Raw genomic sequence first — 25,063 nt, 5'->3', positions numbered from 1 at the left:
CTCTGGTCTAAAGTAGTGCACTATATAGGGAATAGGGTTCCATAGGTCTCTGGTCTAAAGTAGTGCACTATATAGGGAATAGGGTTTTATAGGGCTCTGGTCTAAAGTAGTGCACTATATAGGGAATAGGGTTCTATAGGGCTCTGGTCTAAAGTAGTGCACGACATAGGGAATAGGGTGCTATTTGAGATACACCCTGAGCTATGTCTCTCTATCAGTGTTTTCTCCTCCAGATCATCCCATAAACCTGCTCTGCCCAGGCAGGGAGGGAGGAGCAACCATCTGGGTTTTATTCTCATTGTTGGCTCTCTGTCAAGTCCTCTGAAGAACCATCTGTCATGTTTTCCATGGCTTGATGTTGACTGAATAGGTCTGAACCGTTTGTCAGTAACTTTTGATTGTTTAGGGGCAGTTTCCCGGACACAGATTAAGTCTTGACTAAAAAAGTCAACGGGGACTATCCATTTCCAGCAAACCGTCGCTACGCCAGGCTTGGTCTGGCAGTGATGATGGTGATAAAGAGAGTGATGATTATGGTGAGGATGATTATGGTGAGGTAGATTACCATGTGATGATTATGGTGATGTAGATTACCATGTGATGATTATGGTGATGTAGATTACCATGTGATGATTATGGTGAGGTAGATTACCATGTGATGATTATGGTGAGGTAGATTACCATGTGATGATTATGGTGAGGTAGATTATGGTGAGGATGATTATGGTGAGGATGATTATGGTGATGGTGAGGTAGATTATCATGTGATGATTATGGTGAGGTAGATTACCATGTGATGATTATGGTGAGGTAGATTACCATGTGATGATTATGGTGAGGTAGATTTGTGATGATTATGATGATTATGGATTATGGTGAGGTAGATTACCATGTGATGATTATGGTGAGGTAGATTACCATGTGATGATTATGGTGAGGTAGATTACCATGTGATGATTATGGTGATGATTATTGTAATGTGTACCTCAACCTCCTCCCTATAGCTGGACTGTTAGCTGGGTGGTACACCTCCTCCCTACACCTCCTCCCTACAGCTCCTCCCTACACCTCCTCCCTAAAGCTCCTCCCTACACCTCTTCCCTACAGCTCCTCCCTACACCTCCTCCCTATAGCTGGACTGTTAGCTGGGTGGTACAACTCCTCCCTACAGCTCCTCCCTACACCTCCTCCCTCCCTATAGCTGGACTGTTAGCTGGGTGGTACACCTCCTCCCTACACCTCTCCCACCTCCTCCCTACAGCTCCTCCCTACACCTCCTCCCTGGACAGCTCCTCCCTACAGCTCCTCCCTCCTCCCTAAAGCTCCTCCCTACACCTCTTCCCTACAGCTCCTCCCTACACCTCCTCCCTATAGCTGGACTGTTAGCTGGGTGGTACAACTCCTCCCTACAGCTCCTCCCTACACCTCCTCCCTATAGCTGGACTGTTAGCTGGGTGGTACACCTCCTCCCTACACCTCCTCCCTACAGCTCCTCCCTACACCTCCTCCCTACACCTCCTCCCTATAGCTGGACTGTTAGCTGGGTGGTACACCTCCTCCCTACACCTCCTCCCTACACCTCCTCCCTATAGCTGGACTGTTAGCTGGGTGGTACACCTCCTTCCTACACCTCCTCCCTATAGCTGGACTGTTAGCTGGGTGGTACATCTCCTCCCTACACCTCCTCCTTATAGCTGGACTGTTAGCTGGGTGGTACACCTCCTCCCTACACCTCCTCCCTACAGCTCCTCCCTACACCTCCTCCCTACATCTCCTCCCTATAGCTGGACTGTTAGCTGGGTGGTACACCTCCTCCCTATAGCTGGACTGTTAGCTGGGTGGTACACCTCCTCCCTACACCTCCTCCCTATAGCTGGACTGTTAGCTGGGTGGTACACCTCCTCCCTACACCTCCTCCTTATAGCTGGACTGTTAGCTGGGTGGTACACCTCCTTCCTACACCTCCTCCCTACACCTCCTCCCTATAGCTGGACTGTTACTGGGTGGTACACCTCCTCCCTAAAGCTCCTCCCTACACCTCCTCCCTACACCTCCTCCCTACACCTCCTCCCTACAGCTCCTCCCTACACCTCCTCCCTATAGCTGGACTGTTATCTGGGTGGTACACCTCCTCCCTACACCTCCTCCCTAAAGCTCCTCCCTACACCTCCTCCCTACACCTCCTCCCTACAGCTGGACTGTTACTGGGTGGTACACCTCCTCCCTACACCTCCTCCCTACAGCTCCTCCCTACACCTCCTCCCTATAGCTGGACTGTTATCTGGGTGGTACACCTCCTCCCTACACCTCCTCCCTACAGCTCCTCCCTACACCTCCTCCCTACACCTCCTCCCTATAGCTGGACTGTTAGCTGGGTGGTACACCTCCTCCCTACACCTCATCCCTATAGCTGGACTGTTATCTGGGTGGTACACCTCCTTCCTACACCTCCTCCCTACACCTCCTCCCTATAGCTGGACTGTTAGCTGGGTGGTACACCTCCTCCCTACACCTCCTCCCTACACCTCCTCCCTACAGCTGGACTGTTACTGGGTGGTACACCTCCTCCCTACACCTCCTCCCTACACCTCCTCCCTATAGCTGGACTGTTATCTGGGTGGTACACCTCCTCCCTACACCTCCTCCCTACAGCTCCTCCCTACACCTCCTCCCTACACCTCCTCCCTATAGCTGGACTGTTAGCTGGGTGGTACACCTCCTCCCTATACCTCCTCCCTACACCTACGAATCACTGATGCATTTAGTTAATGTCGTATGAAAATATTTGCCATATTAATCCATTTTCTAATAAGTTCCATACATTTAGTTGATTTCCTGCTACATTTTAAAATATTGTTGAATTTGGTTTGAATGTCGACTGTCTGGATTCTGTGATTCTCTGCAGATTTTTAAATGGTATTCTAGTTATTCTGATGGTATTCCCACATCATGACTACTGCTGTAGAGCTTTCCAGAACACCTTCAGGCGATGTGATGTGGTGTCGAAAGAACATAATGATAGCTTTCATGGGGCGTTAGTTAGCCTAGTGGTGAGAGTGTTGGACTAGTAACCGAAAGGTTGCAAGATCGAATCCCCGATCTCACAAGGTACAAATCTGTCGTTCTGCCCCTGAACAAGGCAGTTAACCCACTGTTCCTAGGCCGTCGTTGAAAATAAGAATTTGTTCTTAACTGATTTGACTAGTTAAATAAAGGTCAAATTAAAAAATAGTGTTGAAATAACATAATAATAATAGTGAAATACTTTCCCCAGAATAATTCTGTCCTCTGTGTTGTATGGCATAGGATGATGGTCCTGACCACTGACCCTGTGTTGTATGGCATAGGATGATGGTCCTGACCCCTGACCCTGTGTTGTATGGCATAGGATGATGGTCCTGACCCCTGACCCTGTGTTGTATGGCATAGGATGATGGTCCTGACCCCTGACCCTGTGTTGTATGGCATAGGATGATGGTCCTGACCCCTGACCCTGTGTTGTATGGCATAGGATGATGGTCCTGACCCCTGACCCTGTGTTGTATGGCATAGGATGATGGTCCTGACCCCTGACCCTGTGTTGTATGGCATAGGATGATGGTCCTGACCCCTGACCCTGTGTTGTATGGCATAGGATGATGGTCCTGAACCCTGACCCTGTGTTGTATGGCATAGGATGATGGTCCTGACCCCTGACCCTGTGTTGTATGGCATAGGATGATGGTCCTGAACCCTGACCCTGTGTTGTATGGCATAGGATGATGGTCCTGAACCCTGACCCTGTGTTGTATGGCATAGGATGATGGTCCTGACCCCTGACCCTGTGTTGTATGGCATAGGATGATGGTGACCCCTGATGGTCCCCCTGACCCTGTGTTGTCTGGCATAGGATGATGGTCCTGACCCCTGACCCAGTGTGTTGTATGGCATAGGATGATGGTCCTGACCCCTGACCCTGTGTTGTATGGCATAGGATGATGGTCCTGACCCCTGACCCTGTGTTGTATGGCATAGGATGATGGTCCTGACCCCTGACCCTGTGTTGTATGGCTCTTGGTCCAGATGACCCTGTCTTTGTATGGTCCCAGTAGGTAATGGTCCTGACCCCTGACCCTGTGTTGTATGGCAGTCAGAGATGATGGTCCTGAACCCTGACCCTGTGTTGTATGGTAGGATGATGGTCCTGAACCCTGACCCTTGTTGTATGGACCAATGATGTGGATGATGGTCCTGAACCCTGACCGGCTGACTGTGTTGTATGGCATAGGATGATGGTCCTGAACCCTGACCCTGTGTTGTATGGCATAGGATGATGGTCCTGACCCCTGACCCTGTGTTGTATGGATAAGGATGATGTTCCTGACCCCTGACCCTGTGTTGTATGGATAAGGATGATGTTCCTGAACCCTGACCCTGTGTTGTATGGATAAGGATGATGTTCCTGACCCTGACCCTGTGTTGTCTGCTACCACCCGATGATGTCCTGACCCCTGACCCTGTGTTGTCTGCTGTACGATGATGTCCTGACCCCTGACCCTGTGTTGTCTGCTGTACGATGATGTCCTGACCCCTGACCCAGTGTTGTCTGTTGTACGATGATGTCCTGACCCCTGACCCTGTGTTGTCTGCTGTACGATGATGTCCTGACCCCTGACCCTGTGTTGTCTGCTGTACGATGATGTCCTGACCCCTGACCCTGTGTTGTCTGCTGTACGATGATGTCCTGACCCAGTGTTGTCTGCTGTACGATGATGTCCTGACCCCTTATCTCTCACTCTCTTTCTCCAGATGACCTGTCTTGTGTCATGTCCCAGTGGTCTGCTAGTCATTGGCCACCTCCTCGCACTATCCTCCGTCAACACCCAGTCAGAGATATGGACCAATGAAGGTAAGAGACACTAACCTAACCCTTACAGCTGCCCTGTAAGATATGGACCAATGATGTAAAGACAGACTCATCCCTAAATCAGCCATACTGTGTAACAGAGCTGTAGTCCCTGTTACTACCGGCTACCCCCCGATACTCTACCCTGCACCTTAGAGACTGTTACTACTGGCTACCACCCGGTACTCTACCCTGCACCTTAGAGACTGTTACTACTGGCTACCACCCGGTACTCTACCCTGCACCTTAGAGACTGTTACTACTGGCTACCACCCGGTACTCTACCCTGCACCTTAGAGACTGTTACTACTGGCTACCACCCGGTACTCTACCCTGCACCTTAGAGACTGTTACTACTGGCTACCACCCGGTACTCTACCCTGCACCTTAGAGACTGCACCTTACCAGAGACTGTTACTACTGGCTACCACCCGGTACTCTACCCTGCACCTTAGAGACTGTTACTACTGGCTACCACCCGGTACTCTACCCTGCACCTTAGAGACTGTTACTACTGGCTACCACCCGGTACTCTACCCTGCACCTTAGAGACTGTTACTACTGGCTACCACCCGGTACTCTACCCTGCACCTTAGAGACTGTTACTAGCCGGCTACCACCCGGTACTCTACCCTGCACCTTAGAGACTGTTACAAAGGGTTACCGGCTACCCACACCTTAGAGACTACTCTACCCTGCACCTTAGAGACTGTTACTACTGGCTACCACCCGGTACTCTACCCTGCACCTTAGAGACTGTTACATAGTCATTGGCACTTTAATCCGGTTTCTACCCTGCACCTTAGAGACTGTTATTTTTACTGGCTACCACCAGATACTCTACCCTGCACCTAGAGAGTGGTGGAAAAAAGTACCACCCTTCTCTACCCTGCACCTTAGGGACTGTTACTACCGGCTACCACCCGGTACTCTACCCTGCACCTTAGAGACTGTTACTACCGGCTACCACCCGATACTCTACCCTGCACCTTAGAGACTGTTACAAAGGGTTACCACCCGGTTCTCTACCCTGCACCTTAGAGACTGTTACTACTGGCTACCACCCGGTACTCTACCCTGTACCTTAGAGACTGTTACTACTGGCTACCACCCGGTACTCTACCCTGTACCTTAGAGACTGTTACTACTGGCTACCCCCCGATACTCTACCCTGTACCTTAGAGACTGTTACTACTGGCTACCACCCGGTACTCTACCCTGCACCTTAGAGACTGTTACTACCGGTTACCACCAGATACTCTACCCTGCACCTTAGAGACTGTTACTACTGGCTACCACCTGGTACTCTACCCTGTACCTTAGAGACTGTTACTACTGGCTACCCCCCGATACTCTACCCTGCACCTTAGAGACTGCTGCCCATAGTCATTGGTCACTTTAATCATGTTTATAGTGCCTTCAGAAAGTTTTCACACCCTGTGACGTTTTTTACAAATTGTTGTGTTAAAGATTGGAATTAAAATTGAGATTTTGAGTAAAAGTCTAAAAAAATATCTGGTTTCAACTGTCCTACATGCAGTGGTGGAAAAAGTACTCAATATCCTTCGTTACCAAGACGACACCTTTCTGTTTTTCTATTTGATTTACAGACTGTTACAGGTTCTCCGTTTATATTTAGAGATTGCACGTTGAACGTAGGGCGCACAGATTGGCGTCACCTCATTACTAATGTGTTACACCTGTGCTGGCATGTCCATCTTGTTAGTCGGAAGGGGTTTCACCTGTGCTTGCTCAGGTGATATTTAGGAGTGGCTGGCCCAGGTGATATTTAGGTGTGGCTGGCTCAGGTGATATTTAGGTGTGGCTGGCCCAGGTGATATTTAGGAGTGGCTGGCCCAGGTGATATTTAGGAGTGGCTGGCTCAGGTAATATTTAGAGGTGTGGCTGGCCCAGGTGATATTTAGGTGTGGCTGGCCCAGGTGATATTTAGGTGTGGCTGGCCCAGGTGATATTTAGGAGTGGCTGGCTCAGGTGATATTTAGGAGTGGCTGGCTCAGGTGATATTTAGGTGTGGCTGGCCCAGGTAATATTTAGAGGTGTGGCTGGCTCAGGTGATATTTAGGTGTGGCTGGCTCAGGTGATATTTAGTAGTGGCTGGCTCAGGTGATATTTAGTAGTGGCTGGCTCAGGTAATATTTAGGAGTGGCTGGCCCAGGTGATATTTAGGAGTGGCTGGCTCAGGTAATATTTAGAGGTGTGGCTGGCCCAGGTGATATTTAGGAGTGGCAGGCCCAGGTGATATTTAGGAGTGGCTGGCCCAGGTGATATTTAGGAGTGGCTGGCTCAGGTGATATTTAGGAGTGGCTGGCCCAGGTGATATTTAGGAGTGGCTGGCCCAGGTGATATTTAGGAGTGGCTGGCCCAGGTGATATTTAGGAGTGGCTGGCCCAGGTGATATTTAGGAGTGGCTGGCTCAGGTGATATTTAGGAGTGGCTGGCCCAGATAATATTTAGAGGTGTGGCTGGCCCAGGTGATATTTAGGAGTGGCTGGCTCAGGTGATATTTAGGAGTGGCTGGCCCAGGTGATATTTAGGAGTGGCTGGCCCAGGTGATATTTAGGAGTGGCTGGCCCAGGTGATATTTAGGAGTGGCTGGCCCAGGTGATATTTAGGAGTGGCTGGCCCAGGTGATATTTAGGAGTGGCTGGCCCAGGTGATATTTAAGAGTGGCTGACCCAGGTGATATTTAGGAGTGGCTGGCCCAGATGATATTTAGGAGTGGCTGGCCCAGGTGATATTTAAGAGTGGCTGACCCAGGTGATATTTAGGAGTGGCTGGCCCAGATGATATTTAGGAGTGGCTGGCCCAGGTGATATTTAGGAGTGGCTGGCCCAGGTGATATTTAGGAGTGGCAGGCCCAGGTGATATTTAGGAGTGGCTGGCCCAGGTGATATTTAGGAGTGGCTGGCTCAGGTGATATTTAGGAGTGGCTGGCCCAGGTGATATTTAGGAGTGGCTGGCCCAGGTGATATTTAGGAGTGGCTGGCCCAGGTGATATTTAGGAGTGGCTGGCTCAGGTAATATTTAGAGGTGTGGCTGGCTCAGGTGATATTTAGGAGTGGCTGGCCCAGATGATATTTAGGAGTGGCTGGCCCAGGTGATATTTAAGAGTGGCTGGCCCAGGTGATATTTAAGAGTGGCTGACCCAGGTGATATTTAGGAGTGGCTGGCCCAGATGATATTTAGGAGTGGCTGGCCCAGGTGATATTTAAGAGTGGCTGACCCAGGTGATATTTAGGAGTGGCTGGCCCAGATGATATTTAGGAGTGGCTGGCCCAGGTGATATTTAGGAGTGGCTGGCCCAGGTGATATTTAGGAGTGGCAGGCCCAGGTGATATTTAGGAGTGGCTGGCCCAGGTGATATTTAGGAGTGGCTGGCCCAGGTGATATTTAGGAGTGGCTGGCTCAGGTGATATTTAGGAGTGGCTGGCCCAGATGATATTTAGGAGTGGCTGGCCCAGGTGATATTTAAGAGTGGCTGACCCAGGTGATATTTAGGAGTGGCTGGCCCAGGTGATATTTAAGAGTGGCTGGCCCAGGTGATATTTAGGAGTGGCTGGCCCAGGTGATATTTAGGAGTGGCTGTCCCAGGTGATATTTAGGAGTGGCTGGCCCAGGTGATATTTAGGAGTGGCTGGCTCAGGTGATATTTAGGAGTGGCTGGCTCAGGTGATATTTAGGAGTGGCTGGCTCAGGTGATATTTAGGAGTGGCTGGCTCAGGTGATATTTAGGAGTGGCTGGCTCAGGTGATATTTAGGAGTGGCTGGCTCAGGTGATATTTAGGAGTGGCTGGCCCAGATAATATTTAGAGGTGTGGCTGGCCCAGGTGATATTTAGGAGTGGCTGGCTCAGGTGATATTTAGGAGTGGCTGGCCCAGGTGATATTTAGGAGTGGCTGGCCCAGGTGATATTTAGGAGTGGCTGGCCCAGGTGATATTTAGGAGTGGCTGGCTCAGGTGATATTTAGGAGTGGCTGGCTCAGGTGATATTTAGGAGTGGCTGGCTCAGGTGATATTTAGGAGTGGCTGGCCCAGATAATATTTAGAGGTGTGGCTGGCCCAGGTGATATTTAGGAGTGGCTGGCTCAGGTGATATTTAGGAGTGGCTGGCCCAGGTGATATTTAGGAGTGGCTGGCCCAGGTGATATTTAAGAGTGGCTGGCCCAGGTGATATTTAGGAGTGGCTGGCCCAGGTGATATTTAGGTGTGGCTGGCCCAGGTGATATTTAGGTGTGGCTGGCCCAGGTGATATTTAGAGGTGTGGCTGACCCAGGTGATATTTAGGAGTGGCTGGCTCAGGTGATATTTAGGTGTGGCTGGCCCAGGTGATATTTAGGTGTGGCCCAGTGCTCCAGATAAGCTTGAGAGATTTTGGGTAGAGCTACACTTCACATCAGCTCAACCTTTTAAGTTTGAAAGATGCCTGATTGTTGGTGTTAGTATTATTTTTACTCTCTATCCTAAGTTGTTGTGGGCTTTTTTTGGGGAGGCAAACCTAGTGGGTTATCCATGGTGGATGTCTGTTAGAACCACTTACTAGTGGCTTCGACAAATGTCAGTGGGCCACATGGCTGCCTTTCAGAAGCCCTTTCTGTTGTGTTTGGTTGTAAATGATTGTCTTTGTTAGTTCCCTTTGTTGTGAGCGACCTTTTGAGTTTGTCTAGTGGGAACGTAACAGGACAGCCAGGGGGGTACTCCAACACCGCCAGATCAGAGGCAGTAAGGTTGACAACGTGTTATGTTGGGGTACTCCAACACCCCCAGATCAGAGGCAGGAATGTTGACAACGTGTTGGGTGGCTGTATGAATTTAACCATTTGCTGTTCTGTTAAGAATTCAAAATGTATGGAGTAAAAAGTACATTATTTTCTTTAGGAAAGTAGTGGAATAAAAGTTCAATTATAAATATATAAAGAAAAGTACATCCCCCCCCCCCAAAAAAAAATCAATAAATAAATAAATAATATTATTGTGACATTTCCAGCAGCAAGTGGAATTGGATTTCCAAAAATACAAGGCCTGTAGCTTTCAAATTATATGTCACTTTCTATACCCCCCCCCCCCAAACTCACCAGTCACTATTTAGGGCCCAAAACAACCATTCAGAGTTGGTTGAATCCCTTTTAGCATGAGGAAGTGTCAATACACCCAGTCACTACTCAGTAGGAAGGAAACCGCTCTGGGATTTCACCATGAGGCCAATGGGGACTTTAAACCAGTTACAGAGTTTAATGGCTGTGATAGGAGAAAACTGAGGATGGATCAACCACATGGTAGTTACTCCACAATACAAACCTAAATGACAGAGTAAAAATAAGGATGCCTGTACAGGACAAAAAGTATCCAAAACATCCCTCCTGTTTGAAAGAAGGCACTAAAGTAAAACTGCTAAAGAACCTTTATGTCCTGAATTCAAAGTGTTATGTTTGGGGCAAATCCAACACAACAAACACGTATTCATGTTCAAGCACTGGCAAAATCCCGAGGAAAACCTGGTTCAGTCTGCTTTCCAACAGATACTGGGAGACAAATTCACCTTTCAGCAGGACAATAACCTAATATACACTGGAGATGCTTACCAAAACAACATTGAATTTTCCAGAGTGGCCTAGTTACAGTTTTGACTTAAATCAGTTTCAGAATCTATGGTAAGATTTGAAAATGTTTCTCTAGCAATGGTACAACCAACTTGACAGAGCTTGAATCATGTTAAAAGAATAATGTGTCAATATTGTGCAATCCAGATGTGAAAAGCTGTTAGAGACTTACCCAGAAAGACTCACAGCTCTTAGAGACTTACCCAGAAAGACTCACAGCTCTTAGAGACTTACCCAGAAAGACTCACAGCTGTAATCACTCTTAGAGACTTACCCAGAAAGACTCACAGCTCTTAGAGACTTACCCAGAAAGACTCACAGCTCTTAGAGACTTACCCAGAAAGACTCACAGCTCTTAGAGACTTACCCAGAAAGACTCACAGCTGTAATCACTCTTAGAGACTTACCCAGAAAGACTCACAGCTCTTAGAGACTTACCCAGAAAGACTCACAGCTCTTAGAGACTTACCCAGAAAGACTCACAGCTGTAATCGCTCTTAGAGACTTACCCAGAAAGACTCACAGCTCTTAGAGACTTACCCAGAAAGACTCACAGCTCTTAGAGACTTACCCAGAAAGACTCACAGCTGTAATGTAGAGATCGCTCTTAGAGACTTACCCAGAAAGACTCACAGCTGTAATCGCTCTTAGAGACTTACCCAGAAAGACTCAAAGCTCTTAGAGACTTACCCAGAAAGACTCACAGCTCTTAGAGACTTACCCAGAAAGACTCACCGCTCTTAGAGACTTACCCAGAAAGACTCACAGCTCTTAGAGACTTACCCAGAAAGACTCACAGCTCTTAGAGACTTACCCAGAAAGACTCACAGCTGACTTACCCAGAAAGATCACTCTTAGACTTAAGAGACTTACCCAGAAAGACTCACCGCTGTAATCACTCTTAGAGACTTACCCAGAAAGACTCACAGCTCTTAGAGACTTACCCAGAAAGACTCACAGCTCTTAGAGACTTACCCAGAAAGACTCACCGCTGTAATCACTCTTAGAGACTTACCCAGAAAGACTCAAAGCTCTTAGAGACTTACCCAGAAAGACTCACAGCTCTTAGAGACTTACCCAGAAAGACTCACCGCTGTAATCACTCTTAGAGACTTACCCAGAAAGACTCAAAGCTCTTAGAGACTTACCCAGAAAGACTCACAGCTGTAATTGCTGCCAAATGTGATTCTAACATGTATTGACTTACGGGTGTGAATTCTTATGTAAATGAGACATTTAAGTATTTATTTTGAAATACATTTGCAAACATTTCTGAAAACATGTTTTCACTTTGTCATTATGGGGTACTGAGTATAGCTGGGTGAGAAACGATAAGGATTTAATCCATTTTGAATCCAGGCTGTAACACAACAGAATGAATACTGTCTGAAGGCACCTATATAGCTGGGTGAGAAACGATAAGGATTTAATCCATTTTGAATCCAGGCTGTAACACAACAGAATGAATACTGTCTGAAGGCACCTATACGGCTGCAAACAGTCGTTTACAAATCCTGACTGTGCCGAAGACTTATGAGTGTTTATATATGGCTGCTATGTAACAGCAGACACAACAGAAAGCTGTGTGTAGAGATGACCCACTTTTAGGTCATAGAGATATACAATGCTGAGGACTGTCGGCTCTAAATATGTACGAGACTAATGATTGTAGAACTGTTTAGACACAGAGATCTAACAGGTCTAACGTCTTGTCTAGTTTCAGATGTTCAGTATGGAAGGCTGGGGTCCAACGTCACGCTGGTGTGTGGAGCAGCACTAGACAGGTATGTTCCACTATGACAGGCTCTGGGGATTGGGGGGGGGGATAGGATGGGTTTGTTCCCTGTGCATAACAGTCTCTGGGGGGTCATATTGTCCTTTCTCCTGGAGGTCACGCTATCATTTGAGTCCCTCCTGAGGTGTAGTCCCTTCTGTTGACACAAGATCCAGCACCAGTATATGATACAAAAAATGAACTATTTTATTTGACTTATTTCCTATTCAACAAAACTGTATGAATAAGGCTTGAAATGACTTAGACACTTTCTAAATATAATCAAATTATAAAACCCCTAACGCTAAGATTTCACATTCCTTATTACTGTAAAACACATCATTGTGGGTTTAGTGTTGGAGTAAATTTGTATATTTTCTAAAGTTCTCTTGATCAAAACATCTGCCCCCATGTGACTTCCAGCTTGACTTCCTGAACTCATTAGAAACTCGCCTTTCATCTCATATTCATCTTGTCCATCTATGACAAACAGAAAGTGATTTTTGTTAAATGGCTATAAATTCAACCTCTGAATGTGCCATAGTGATGAAACCATTCTCTCCTGCATTCTCTATCCGTGGGAACCAGGGCTATCTCTATCCGTGGGAACCAGGGCTATCTCTATCCGTGGGAACCAGGGCTATCACTATCCGTGGGAACGAGGGCTATCTCTAACCGTGGGAACCAGGGCTATCTCTATCGGTGGGAACCAGGGCTATCACTGTCCATGGGAACGAGGGCTATCGTTATCGGTGGGAACCAGGGCTATCACTATCCATGGGAACCAGGGCTATCGTTATCGGTGGGAACCAGGGCTATCACTATCCGTGGGAACCAGGGCTATCGCTATCGGTGGGAACCAGGGCTATCGCTATCCGTGGGAACCAGGGCTATCGCTATCCATGGGAACGAGGGCTATCGTTATCGGTGGGAACCAGGGCTATCTCTATCCGTGGGAACCAGGGCTATCTCTATCCATGGGAACGAGGGCTCTCTATCCGTGGGAACCAGGGCTATCTCTATCCGTGGGAACCAGGGCTATCGCTATCCATGGGAACGAGGGCTATCGTTATTGGTGGGAACGAGGGCTATCGTTATCGGTGGGAACCAGGGCTATCGCTATCCGTGGGAACGAGGGCTATCGTTATCGGTGGGAACGAGGGCTATCACTATCCATGGGAACCAGGGCTATCGCTATCCGTGGGAACCAGGGCTATCGCTATCCATGGGAACGAGGGCTATCGTTATCGGTGGGAACGAGGGCTATCACTATCCGTGGGAACCAGGGCTATCACTATCCATGGGAACGAGGGCTTGGCCTCAATACAAGCCATTTCCATCTACATTGTCCACAGACGTCATAATGTCTCCACAGGACATCAGTGAAGTGGCGTCTGAACAGGAGTTCCATGTTACCATGGCAGCACCGAGTGACATCAGATGGTCAGCTGGTCCTCCTGCAGGCTGACCACGCTGCCGAGGGAAACTACAGCTGCCATGACGACCGGGGACGACTCATCAGGACAACCAGACTGAGGCTGGGGCGTAAGTCTCCCTTCTCCTCCCTTCATAGACTGAGGCTGTGACCTAAATCTTAATCATTCCTTAGAAAGGATACCCGGGGAGAGCTGCAGTCCCTCACACACTGAGATAAAGCTTGCATATATTGTGTTGTTGATCATGTGATCATCATTTCTCCTCTCTTCTTCCTCAGATCCCCCCGGGCTGCTCAATGTTTCCTGTCGTGTGTCCAATCACAGCCTGGTATTGTGTTCATGGGTGGAGTCTGTGAAGACCCTCCTGCCTGCCCAGTACCACACCTCTTACAGGTGAGCCACCCGTCCTCTCCTCTCCTACCAGCATGTTTTTTATATTTTTTTATTTTACCTTTATTTAACTAGGCAAGTCAGTTAAGAACAAATTCTTATTTTCAATGATGGCCTAGGAACAGTGGGTTAACTGGTCTAGGAACAGTGGGTTAACTGGTCTAGGAACAGTGGGTTAACTGGTCTAGGAACAGTGGGTTAACTGGTCTAGGAACAGTGGGTTAACTGGTCTAGGAACAGTGGGTTAACTGCCTGCTGATGCTGTAGGTACACAGATATCATGTTGTTGATAGTGAAGAATCTCTCCTCTCTCCCCCCCTCCAGGGGTAATAAGAGCCAGGTGAGGATGTGTGTGGTGTCGTCCCCTCCCCAGAAGCAGTGCACCATCACAGACCCTACCATGTGGCAACACTACCATAACATCAACATCACAGAGACCAACCCTCTGGGGTCACAGACCACCATCCTGATGGTCAAGTTCCATGAGCTCTGTAGGTCACTGCCTCATCTGCACACTGTTGGTCCGTCTGTACCTGTCTGTACCTATCTGTCTTTACCTGTCTGTACCTGCCTTTACCTGTCTGTCTTTACCTGTCTGTCTTTACCTGTCTGTACCTGCCTGTCTTTACCTGTCTTTACCTGTCTGTCTTTGCCTGTCTTTACCTGCCTGTACCTGTCTGTCTTTACCTGTCTGTCTTTACATGTCTGTACCTGTCTGTACCTGTCTGTCTTTACCTGTCTGTCTTTACCTGTCTGTACCTGCCTGTCTTTACCTGTCTGTCTTTACCTGTTTTTACCTGTCTGTCTTTACCTGTCTGTACCTGTCTGTACCTGTCTGGCTGTACCTGTCTGACTTTACCTGTCTGTACCTGTCTGACTTTACCTGTCTGTACCTGTCTGGCTGTACCTGTCTGACTTTACCTGTCTGTACCTGTCTGGCTGTACCTGTCTGTACCCGTCTGTCTGTACCTGTCTGCCTGTACATGTCTGTCTGTACCTGTCTTTACCTGTCTGTACCTCTCTGTCTGTCTGTACCTGTCTGTCTGTCTGTACCTGTCTGTACCTCTCTGCCTGTCTGTACCTCTCTGCCTGTCTGTACCTGTCTGTACCTCTCTGTCTGTCTGTACCTGTCTGTACCTCTCTGTCTGTACCTGTCTGTACCCGTCTGTTTCTACATGTTTGTCTTTACCCTTCTGTAGCAGTCTGTCTGTACCTGTCTGACTTTACTTGTCTGTACCCGTATGTACCTGTCTTTACCTGTCTGTACCTGTCTGTCTTTACCTGTCTGCCTGTGCCTGTCTGTACCTGTCTGACTTTACCTGCCTGTACCTGTCTGTCTGTACCCGTCTGTCTGTACCTGTCTTTACCTGTCTGCCTGTGCCTGTCTGTACCTGTCTGACTTTACCTGCCTGTACCTGTCTGTCTGTACCCGTCTGTCTGTACCTGTCTTTACCTGTCTGTCTTTACCTGTCTGTCTTTGCCTGTCTTTACCTGCCTGTACCTGTCTGTCTTTACCTGTCTGTCTTTACATGTCTGTACCTGTCTTTACCTGTCTGTCTTTACATGTCTGTACCTGTCTGTCTTTACCTGTCTGTCTTTACCTGTCTGTACCTGCCTGTCTTTACCTGTCTGTCTTTACCTGTTTTTACCTGTCTGTCTTTACCTGTCTGTACCTGTCTGTACCTGTCTGGCTGTACCTGTCTGACTTTACCTGTCTGTACCTGTCTGACTTTACCTGTCTGTACCTGTCTGGCTGTACCTGTCTGTACCCGTCTGGCTGTACCTGTCTGTACCCGTCTGTCTGTACCTGTCTGCCTGTACATGTCTGTCTGTACCTGTCTTTACCTGTCTGTACCTCTCTGTCTGTCTGTACCTGTCTGTACCTCTCTGCCTGTCTGTACCTCTCTGTCTGTCTGTACCTGTCTGTACCTCTCTGTCTGTACCTGTCTGTACCCGTCTGTTTCTACATGTTTGTCTTTACCCTTCTGTAGCAGTCTGTCTTTACCTGTCTGTACCTGTCTGTACCTGTCTTTACCTGTCTGTACCTGTCTGTCTTTACCTGTCTGCCTGTGCCTGTCTGTACCTGTCTGTACCTATCTGACTTTACCTGCCTGTACCTGTCTGTCTGTACCCGTCGGTCTGTACCTGTCTATACCTGTCTGTCTTTACCTGTCTGTACCTGTCTGTCTGTACCTGTCTGCCTGTACATGTCCGTCTGTACCCGTCTTTACTTGTCTGTACCTGTCTGTCTGTACCCATCTCTTTACTTGTCTGTACCTGTCTGACTTTACCTGTCTGTACCTGTCTGTCTGTACCTGTCTGTCTGTACCTGTCTATACCTGTCTGTCTGTACCTGTCTGTCTGTACCTGTCTGCCTGTACATGTCTGTCTGTACCTGTCTTTACTTGTCTGAAACTGTCTGTCTGTACCTGTCTGTACCCATCTCTTTACCTGTCTGTACCCATATCTTTACTTGTCTGTACCCATCTCTTTACTTGTCTGTACCTGTCTGACTTTAGCTGTCTGTACCCATCTGTCTGTACTGGTCTATCTTTACATGTCTGTACCTGTCTGTCTTTACCTGTGTTTTTTTTGTCTGTACCCATTTCTTTACTTGTCTGTACCCATTTCTTTACCTGTCTGTACCCATCTCTTTACCTGTCTGTACCCATCTCTTTACTTGTCTGTACCCATCTCTTTACTTGTCTGTACCCATCTCTTTACTTGTCTGTACCCATCTCTTTACTTGTCTGTACCCATCTCTTTACTTGTCTGTACCCATCTCTTTACTTGTCTGTACCCATCTCTTTACTTGTCGTGTCTGTACCCATCTCTTTACCTGTCTGTACCCATCTCTTTACTTGTCTGTACCCATCTCTTTACTTGTCTGTACCCATCTCTTTACTTGTCTGTACCCATCTCTTTACTTGTCTGTACCCATCTCTTTACGTGTCTGTACCCATCTCTTTACTTGTCTGTACCCATCTCTTTACCTGTCTGTACCCGTCTGTCTGTACCTGTCTGCCTGTACATGTCTGTCTGTACCTATCTTTACTTGTCTGAAACTGTCTGTCTGTACCTGTCTGTACCCATCTCTTTACCTGTCTGTACCCATCTCTTTACTTGTCTGTACCCATCTCTTTACTTGTCGTGTCTGTACCCATCTCTTTACCTGTCTGTACCCGTCTCTTTACTTGTCTGTACCCATCTCTTTACTTGTCTGTACCCATCTCTTTACTTGTCTGTACCCATCTCTTTACTTGTCTGTACCCATCTCTTTACGCGTCTGTACCCATCTCTTTACTTGTCTGTACCCATCTCTTTACCTGTCTGTACCCATCTCTGTCTGTACCCGTCTGTCTGTACCTGTCTGCCTGTACATGTCTGTCTGTACCTGTCTGTCTGTACCTGTCTTTACTTGTCTGTACCTGTCTGTCTGTACCTGTCTGTCTTTACTTGTCTGTACCTGTCTGTCTGTACCTGTCTGTACCCATCTCTTTACTTATCTTGTCTGTACCCATCTCTTTACTTATCTTGTCTGTACCCATCTCTTTACTTATCTTGTCTGTACCCATCTCTTTACTTGTCTGTACCCATCTCTTTACTTGTCTGTACGCATCTCTTTACTTGTCTGTACCCATCTCTTTACTTGTCTGTACCCATCTCTTTACTTGTCTGTACCCATCTCTTTACTTGTCTGTACCCATCTCTTTACTTGTCTTGTCTGTACCCATCTCTTTACTTGTCTTGTCTGTACCCATCTCTTTACTTGTCTTGTCTGTACCCATCTCTTTACTTGTCTTGTCTGTACCCATCTCTTTACTTGTCTTGTCTGTACCCATCTCTTTACTTGTCTTGTCTGTACCCATCTCTTTACTTGTCTGTACCCATCTCTTTACTTGTCTGTACCCATCTCTTTACTTGTCTTGTCTGTACCCATCTCTTTACTTGTCTTGTCTGTACCCATCTCTTTACTTGTCTGTACCCATCTCTTTACTTGTCTTGTCTGTACCCATCTCTTTACTTGTCTGTACCCATCTCTTTACTTGTCTTGTCTGTACCCATCTCTTTACTTGTCTGTACCCATCTCTTTTCTTGTCTGTACCCATCTCTTTACTTGTCTGTACCCATCTCTTTACTTGTCTGTACCCATCTCTTTACTTGTCTGTACCCATCTCTTTACTTGTCTGTACCCATCTCTTTACTTGTCTGTACCCATCTCTTTACTTGTCTGTACCCATCTCTTTACTTGTCTTGTCTGTACCCATCTCTTTACTTGTCTTGTCTGTACCCATCTCTTTACTTGTCTTGTCTGTACCCATCTCTTTACTTGTCTTGTCTGTACCCATCTCTTTACTTGTCTGTACCCATCTCTTTACTTGTCTGTACCCATCTCTTTACTTGTCTTGTCTGTACCCATCTCTTTACTTGTCTTGTCTGTACCCATCTCTTTACTTGTCTGTACCCATCTCTTTACTTGTCTTGTCTGTACCCATCTCTTTACTTGTCTGTACCCATCTCTTTACTTGTCTGTACCCATCTCTTTACTTGTCTGTACCCATCTCTTTACTTGTCTGTACCCATCTCTTTACTTGTCTGTACCCATCTCTTTACTTGTCTGTACCCATCTCTTTACTTGTCTTGTCTGTACCCATCTCTTTACTTGTCTGTACCCATCTCTTTACTTGTCTGTACCCATCTCTTTACTTGTCTGTACCCATCTCTTTACTTGTCTGTACCCATCTCTTTACTTGTCTGTACCCATCTCTTTACTTGTCTTGTCTGTACCCATCTCTTTACTTGTCTTGTCTGTACCCATCTCTTGTCTGTACCCATCTCTTTACTTGTCTGTACCCATCTCTTTACTTGTCTGTACCCATCTCTTTACTTGTCTGTACCCATCTCTTTACTTGTCTGTACCCATCTCTTTACTTGTCTGTACCCATCTCTTTACTTGTCTGTGTACCCATCTCTACTTGTCTTGTCTGTACCCATCATCTCTTTACTTGTCTTGTCTGTACCCATCTCTTTACTTGTCTGTACCCATCTCTTTACTTGTCTGTACCCATCTCTTTACTTGTCTGTACCCATCTCTTTACTTGTCTGTACCAATCTCTTTACTTGTCTGTACCCATCTCTTTACTTGTCTGTACCCATCTCTTTACTTGTCTTTACCCATCTCTTTACGTGTCTGTACCCATCTCGTCACGTGTCTGTACCCATCTCTTTACTTGTCTGTACCCATCATGTGTCTGTACCCATCTCTTTACTTGTCTGTACCCATCTCTTTACTTGTCTGTACCCATCTCTTTACTTGTCTGTACCCATCTCTTTACTCGTCTTGTCTGTACCCATCTCTTTACTTGTCTGTACCCATCTCTTTACTTGTCTGTGCCAATCTCTTTACTTGTCTGTACCCATCTCTCTACTTGTCTGTACCCATCTCTTTACTTGTCTTGTCTGTACCCATCTCTTTACTTGTCTGTACCCATCTCTTTACTTGTCTTGTCTGTACCCATCTCTTTACTTGTCTGTACCCATCTCTTTACTTGTCTGTACCCATCTCTTTACTTGTCTGTACCAATCTCTTTACTTGTCTGTACCCATCTCTTTACGTGTCTGTACCCATCTCGTCACGTGTCTGTACCCATCTCTTTACTTGTCTGTACCCATCTCTTTATGTGTCTGTACCCATCTCTTTACTTGTCTGTACCCATCTCTTTACTTGTCTGTACCCATCTGTTTACCTGTCTGGTCTGTACCCATCTCTTTACTTGTCTTGTCTGTACCCATCTCTTTACTTGTCTTGTCTGTACCCATCTCTTGTCTTGTCTGTACCCATCTGTCTGTACTGGTCTATCTTTACATGTCTGTACCTGTCTGTCTTTACCTGTCTGTCTTTTTTTGTCTGTACCCATCTCTTTACTTGTCTTGTCTGTACCCATCTCTTTACCTGTCTGTACCCATCTCTTTACTTGTCTGTACCCATCTCTTTACTTGTTTGTACCCATCTCTTTACTTGTCTGTACCCATCTCTTTACTTGTCTTGTCTGTACCCATCTCTTTACTTGTCTTGTCTGTACCCATCTGTCTGTACCGGTCTGTCTTTACCTGTCTGTCTTTTTTTGTCTGTACCCATCTCTTTACTTGTCTGTACCCATCTCTTTACTTGTCTGTACCCATCTCTTTACGTGTCTGTACCCATCTCTTTACTTGTCTGTACCCATCTCTTTACTTGTCTGTACCCATCTCTTTACGTGTCTGTACCCATCTCTTTACTTGTCTGTACCCATCTCTTTACTTGTCTGTACCCATCTCTTTACTTGTCTGTACCCATCTCTTTACTTGTCTTGTCTGTACCCATCTCTTTACCTGTCTGTACCCATCTCTTTACTTGTCTTGTCTGTACCCATCTCTTTACGTGTCTGTACCCATCTCTTTACGTGTCTGTACCCATCTCTTTACTTATCTGTACCCATCTCTTTACTTGTCTGTACCCATCTCTTTACTTGTCTGTACCAGCCTGTCTGTCTGTCCCTGCCTGTCTGTACCTGTTGTCTGTCTGTCTGTACCTGTCTGCCTGTACCTGTCTGTCTTTCTGTACCTGTCTGCCTGTACCTGTCTCTCTGTCTGTACCCGTCTGACTGCATGTACCTGTCTGTCTGTCTGTACCTGTCTCTGTCTGTACCTGTCTGTCTGTCTGTACCCGTCTGACTGCATGTACCTGTCTGTCTGTCTGTACCCGTCTGTCTGTCTGTACCCGTCTGTCTGTCTGTACCCGTCTGTCTGTCTGTACCTGTCTGTCTGTCTGTACCTGTCTCTGTCTGTACCTGTCTGTCTGTCGGTACCCGTCTGTCTGTCGGTACCCGTCTGTCTGTCTGTACCCGTCTGTCTGTCTGTACCTGTCTGTCTGTCTGTCTGTCTGTCTGTACCTGTCTGTCTGTACCTGTCTGTACCTGTCTGTCTGTCTGTACCTGTCTGGCTGTACCTGTCTGTCTGTACCTGTCTGTCTGTACCTGTCTGTCTGTACCTGTCTGTCTCGCTGTCTGCTGTTCTGATTCTGCTCCTTAGCAAAACACTAAATGTGTTAATAACAAGGTTTCTGAACCGTCACCATGTCAATATTCACAGTGTTGATTCCTAACTACTGTCTCTCTCTGTGTGTGTAAAATGTGTGTGTGTGCCAATGTGTGTGTGTGTGTCAGTGTGTGTGTGTATCAGTGTGTGTGTGTTTGCCAGTGTGTGTACCAGTGTGTGTGTACCAGTGTGTGTGTGCCCGTGTGTGTGTGTATCAGTGTGTGTGTGTGCCCGTGTGTGTGTGTATCAGTGTGTGTGTGTATCAGTGTGTGTGTGTATCAGTGTGTGTGTGTATCAGTGTGTGTGTGTATCAGTGTGTGTGTGTGTATCAGTGTGTGTGTGTATCAGTGTGTGTATCAGTGTGTATATGTATCAGTGTGTATATGTATCAGAGTGTATATGTATCAGTGTGTATATGTATCAGAGTGTATATGTATCAGAGTGTATATGTATCAGTGTGTATATGTATCAGTGTGTGTATCAGTGTGTATATGTATCAGTGTGTGTATGTATCAGAGTGTGTGTGTGTATCAGTGTGTGTCAGTGTGTATATGTATCAGTGTGTCAGTGTGTATCAGAGTGTGTGTGTATCAGTGTGTGTGTGTGTATCAGTGTGTGTGTGTATCAGTGTGTGTGTGTATCAGTGTGTGTATCAGTGTGTGTGTGTGCATGCTTCTCTGTGTGTACCAGTGTGTGTGCATGATTCTGTGTGTGTATCAGTGTGTGTTGTATCACCTCCCTCTCTGTCTCTGTGTGTCTACAGTGCAGCCAGACCCCAGAGGCAGTAACAGCAGTGGGGATGCTAGGATATCCCATGAGGCTCCAGGTGTACTGGTATCGAACCCTGCCTCCTGGCTCCACCACGCTGTGCCCTTCCCTCCGTGTGTCCAGCTCCGCTACCGTCCTGTAGGATCCAGCATCTGGTCTAACGTTAGTTCCTCTATTTAACATCTCTCCCCTCCCTACCGTCCTGTAGGATCCAGCATCTGGTCTAACGTTAGTTCCTCTATTTAACATCTCTCCCCTCCCTACCGACCTGTAGGATCCAGCATCTGGTCTAACGTTAGTTCCTCTAGTCATCACCTCTCCCCTCCCTACCGTCCTGTAGGATCCAGCATCTGGTCTAACGTTAGTTCCTCTATTTAACATCTCTCCCCTCCCTACCGACCTGTAGGATCCAGCATCTGGTCTAACGTTAGTTCCTCTAGTCATCACCTCTCCCCTCCCTACCGTCCTGTAGGATCCAGCATCTGGTCTAACGTTAGTTCCTCTAGTCATCATACTGTCTCTCCATCTCTCCTCTCCCTCCCTCTCCATCTCTCCTCTCCCTCCCCATCTCCCCCCTCCCTACCGTCCTGTAGGATCCAGCATCTGGTCTACCGTCAGTTCCTCTAGTCATCATACTGTCTCTCCATCTCTCCTCTCCCTCCCCCTACATCTCTATCTCCCCCCTCCTCCTATCTGGTGCTTCTCTGATCCACCTGTACGCAGACGACACCATTCTGTAGACTTCTGGCCCTTCTTTGGACACTGTGTTAACAACCCTCCAGACGAGCTTCAATGCCATACAACTCTCCTTCCGTGGCCTCCAATTGCTCTTAAATGCAAGTAAAACTAAATGCATGCTCTTCAATCGATCGCCACCCACCTGTCCAGCATCACTACTCTGGAAGGTTCTGACTTGGACAACTACAAATACCTAGGTGTCTGGCTAGACTGTAAACTCACCTCCCAGACTCATATTAAACATCTCCAATACAAAATTAAATCTAGAATTGACAAAGCATCCTTCATTCATGCTGCCAAACATACCCTTGTAAAACTGACTTTCCTACCGATCCTCGACTTCGGTGATGTCATCTATAAAATTGCCTCAAACACTCTACTCAACAAATTGGATGCAGTCTATCACAGTGCCATCCGTTTGTCACCAAAGCCCCATATACAACCCACCACTGCGACCTGTATGCTCTAGTCGGCTGGCCCTCGCTTCATATTCGTCGCCAAACCCACTGGCTCCAGGTCATCTACAAGTCTCTGCTAGGTAAAGCCCCGCCTTATCTCAGCTTGCTGGTCACCATATCAACACCCACTCGTAGCACGCGCTCCAGCAGGAATATCTCACTGGTCACCCCCAAAGCCAATTCCTCCTTTGGCCTCCTTTGGCCGCCTCTCCTTCCAGTTCACTAACTTTAAGCACCAGCTGTCAGAGCAGCTCACAGATCACTGCACCTGTACATAGTCCATCTGTAAACAGCCCATCTACCTACCTACTTACCTCATCTGTATTTATTTATTTTGCAACAGCAGATAAAAAAACATCGGGCAGGACAGCAGAGATCTGATACTAAATATTTAATCAAAGCTCTTTCTCTCTCTCCGTTGCTCTCTCTCTCTCTCTCTCCCTCTATCTCTCTCTCTCCCCTCTTTCTCCCTGTCCCTCCCCCTATATCTCTATCTCACCTCCTCCCCCTATATCTCTATATCTCACCCCTCCCCCTCTATATCTCTATCTCATCTCACCCCTCCCCTATATCTCTATCTCATCTCCCCCTCCCCTATATCTCTATCTCACCCCTCCCCTATTTCTCTATCTCACCCCTCCCCCTATATCTCTATCTCACCCTCCCCTATATCTCTATCTCACCTCTCCCTATCTATATCTCACCCCTCCCCTATATCTCTATCTCACCCCTCCCCTTATATCTCTATCTCACCTCCCCTTATATCTCTATCTCACCCCCCCCTTATATTTCTATCCACCCCTCCCTTATATTTCTATCCACCCCCTCCCTATATCTCTATCTCACCTCCTCCTCCCCTATATCTCTATATCTCACCCTCCCCTTATATCTCTATCTCACCCCCTCCCCCCTATATCTCTATCTCACCCCTCCCCCCTATATCTCTCCCCCTATATATCTCACCCCTCCCCTATCTCTATCTCACCCCTCCCCTATATCTCTATCTCACCCCTCCCTTATATCTCTATCTCACCCCCTCCCCCTATATCTCTATCTCACCCCCCCCTATATCTCTATCTCACCCTCCCCTATATCTCTCTCACCCCTCCCCCTATTCTCTATCTCACCCCTCCCCTATTTCTCTATCTCACCCCTCCCCCTATCTCACCCCCTCCCCCATATCTATATCATCACCCCTCCCCTATATCTCATCTCCCTATCTCTCTATCTCTATCACCCCTCACTCCCTCACCCCCCTATATCTCTATCTCACCCTCCCCTATATCTCTATCTATCTCTATCTCTCCCTTATATTTCTATCCACCCCTCCCTATATCTCTATCTCTATCTCTCACCCCTCCCTTATATCTCTATCCACCCCTCCCTATATCTCTATCTCACCCCTCCCTTATATTTCTATCCACCCCTCCCCCTATATCTCTATCTCACCCTCCCTTATATTTCTATCCACCCCCCTCCCTATATCTCTATCTCACCCCCCTCCCCTCCACCCCTCCCTATATCTCTATCTCACCCTCCCCCTATATCTCTATCTCACCTCCCTATATCCTATCTCACCCTCCCTATATCTCTATCTCACCCCCTCCCCTTATATCTCTATCTCACCCTCCCCCTATATCTCATCTCTATCCCTCCCCTATATCTCACCCTCCTCCCCTATATCTCCCCTATATCTCTATCTCACCCCCCCTATATCTCTATGTCACCCTCCCCCTATATCTCTATCACCCCTCCCCCTATATCTCACCCCTCCCCTATATCTCTATCTCACCCCTCCTTATATCTCTATCCACCCCCTATATCTCCCCCTCCCTCCTATATCTCTATCTCACTCACCCCCCCATCTCCCCCCCTATATCTCTATCTCACCCCTCCCCTATATCTCTATCTCACCCCTC

General features: G+C 47.3%; 1 protein-coding gene across 1 annotated transcript in view; it reads left to right on the top strand.

The window, feature by feature from the left end:
- The window catches only part of il11ra (interleukin 11 receptor subunit alpha), a 122,211-nt gene that overhangs the window by 62,490 nt on the left and 34,658 nt on the right, over positions 1-25,063 (top strand). Inside the window, 8 exon segments of the mRNA XM_065007696.1 lie at positions 4,789-4,888; positions 12,221-12,287; positions 13,653-13,822; positions 13,992-14,106; positions 14,428-14,594; positions 21,944-21,953; positions 21,955-22,015; positions 22,018-22,110. Of these exon segments, the coding sequence (XP_064863768.1) occupies positions 4,789-4,888; positions 12,221-12,287; positions 13,653-13,822; positions 13,992-14,106; positions 14,428-14,594; positions 21,944-21,953; positions 21,955-22,015; positions 22,018-22,110 (783 nt within the window).

Source organism: Oncorhynchus nerka, linkage group LG22, assembly GCF_034236695.1.
Source record: "Oncorhynchus nerka isolate Pitt River linkage group LG22, Oner_Uvic_2.0, whole genome shotgun sequence".
Classification (NCBI taxonomy): Eukaryota; Metazoa; Chordata; class Actinopteri; order Salmoniformes; family Salmonidae; genus Oncorhynchus; species Oncorhynchus nerka.
This window is presented reverse-complemented; position numbering and strand designations above follow the sequence as displayed.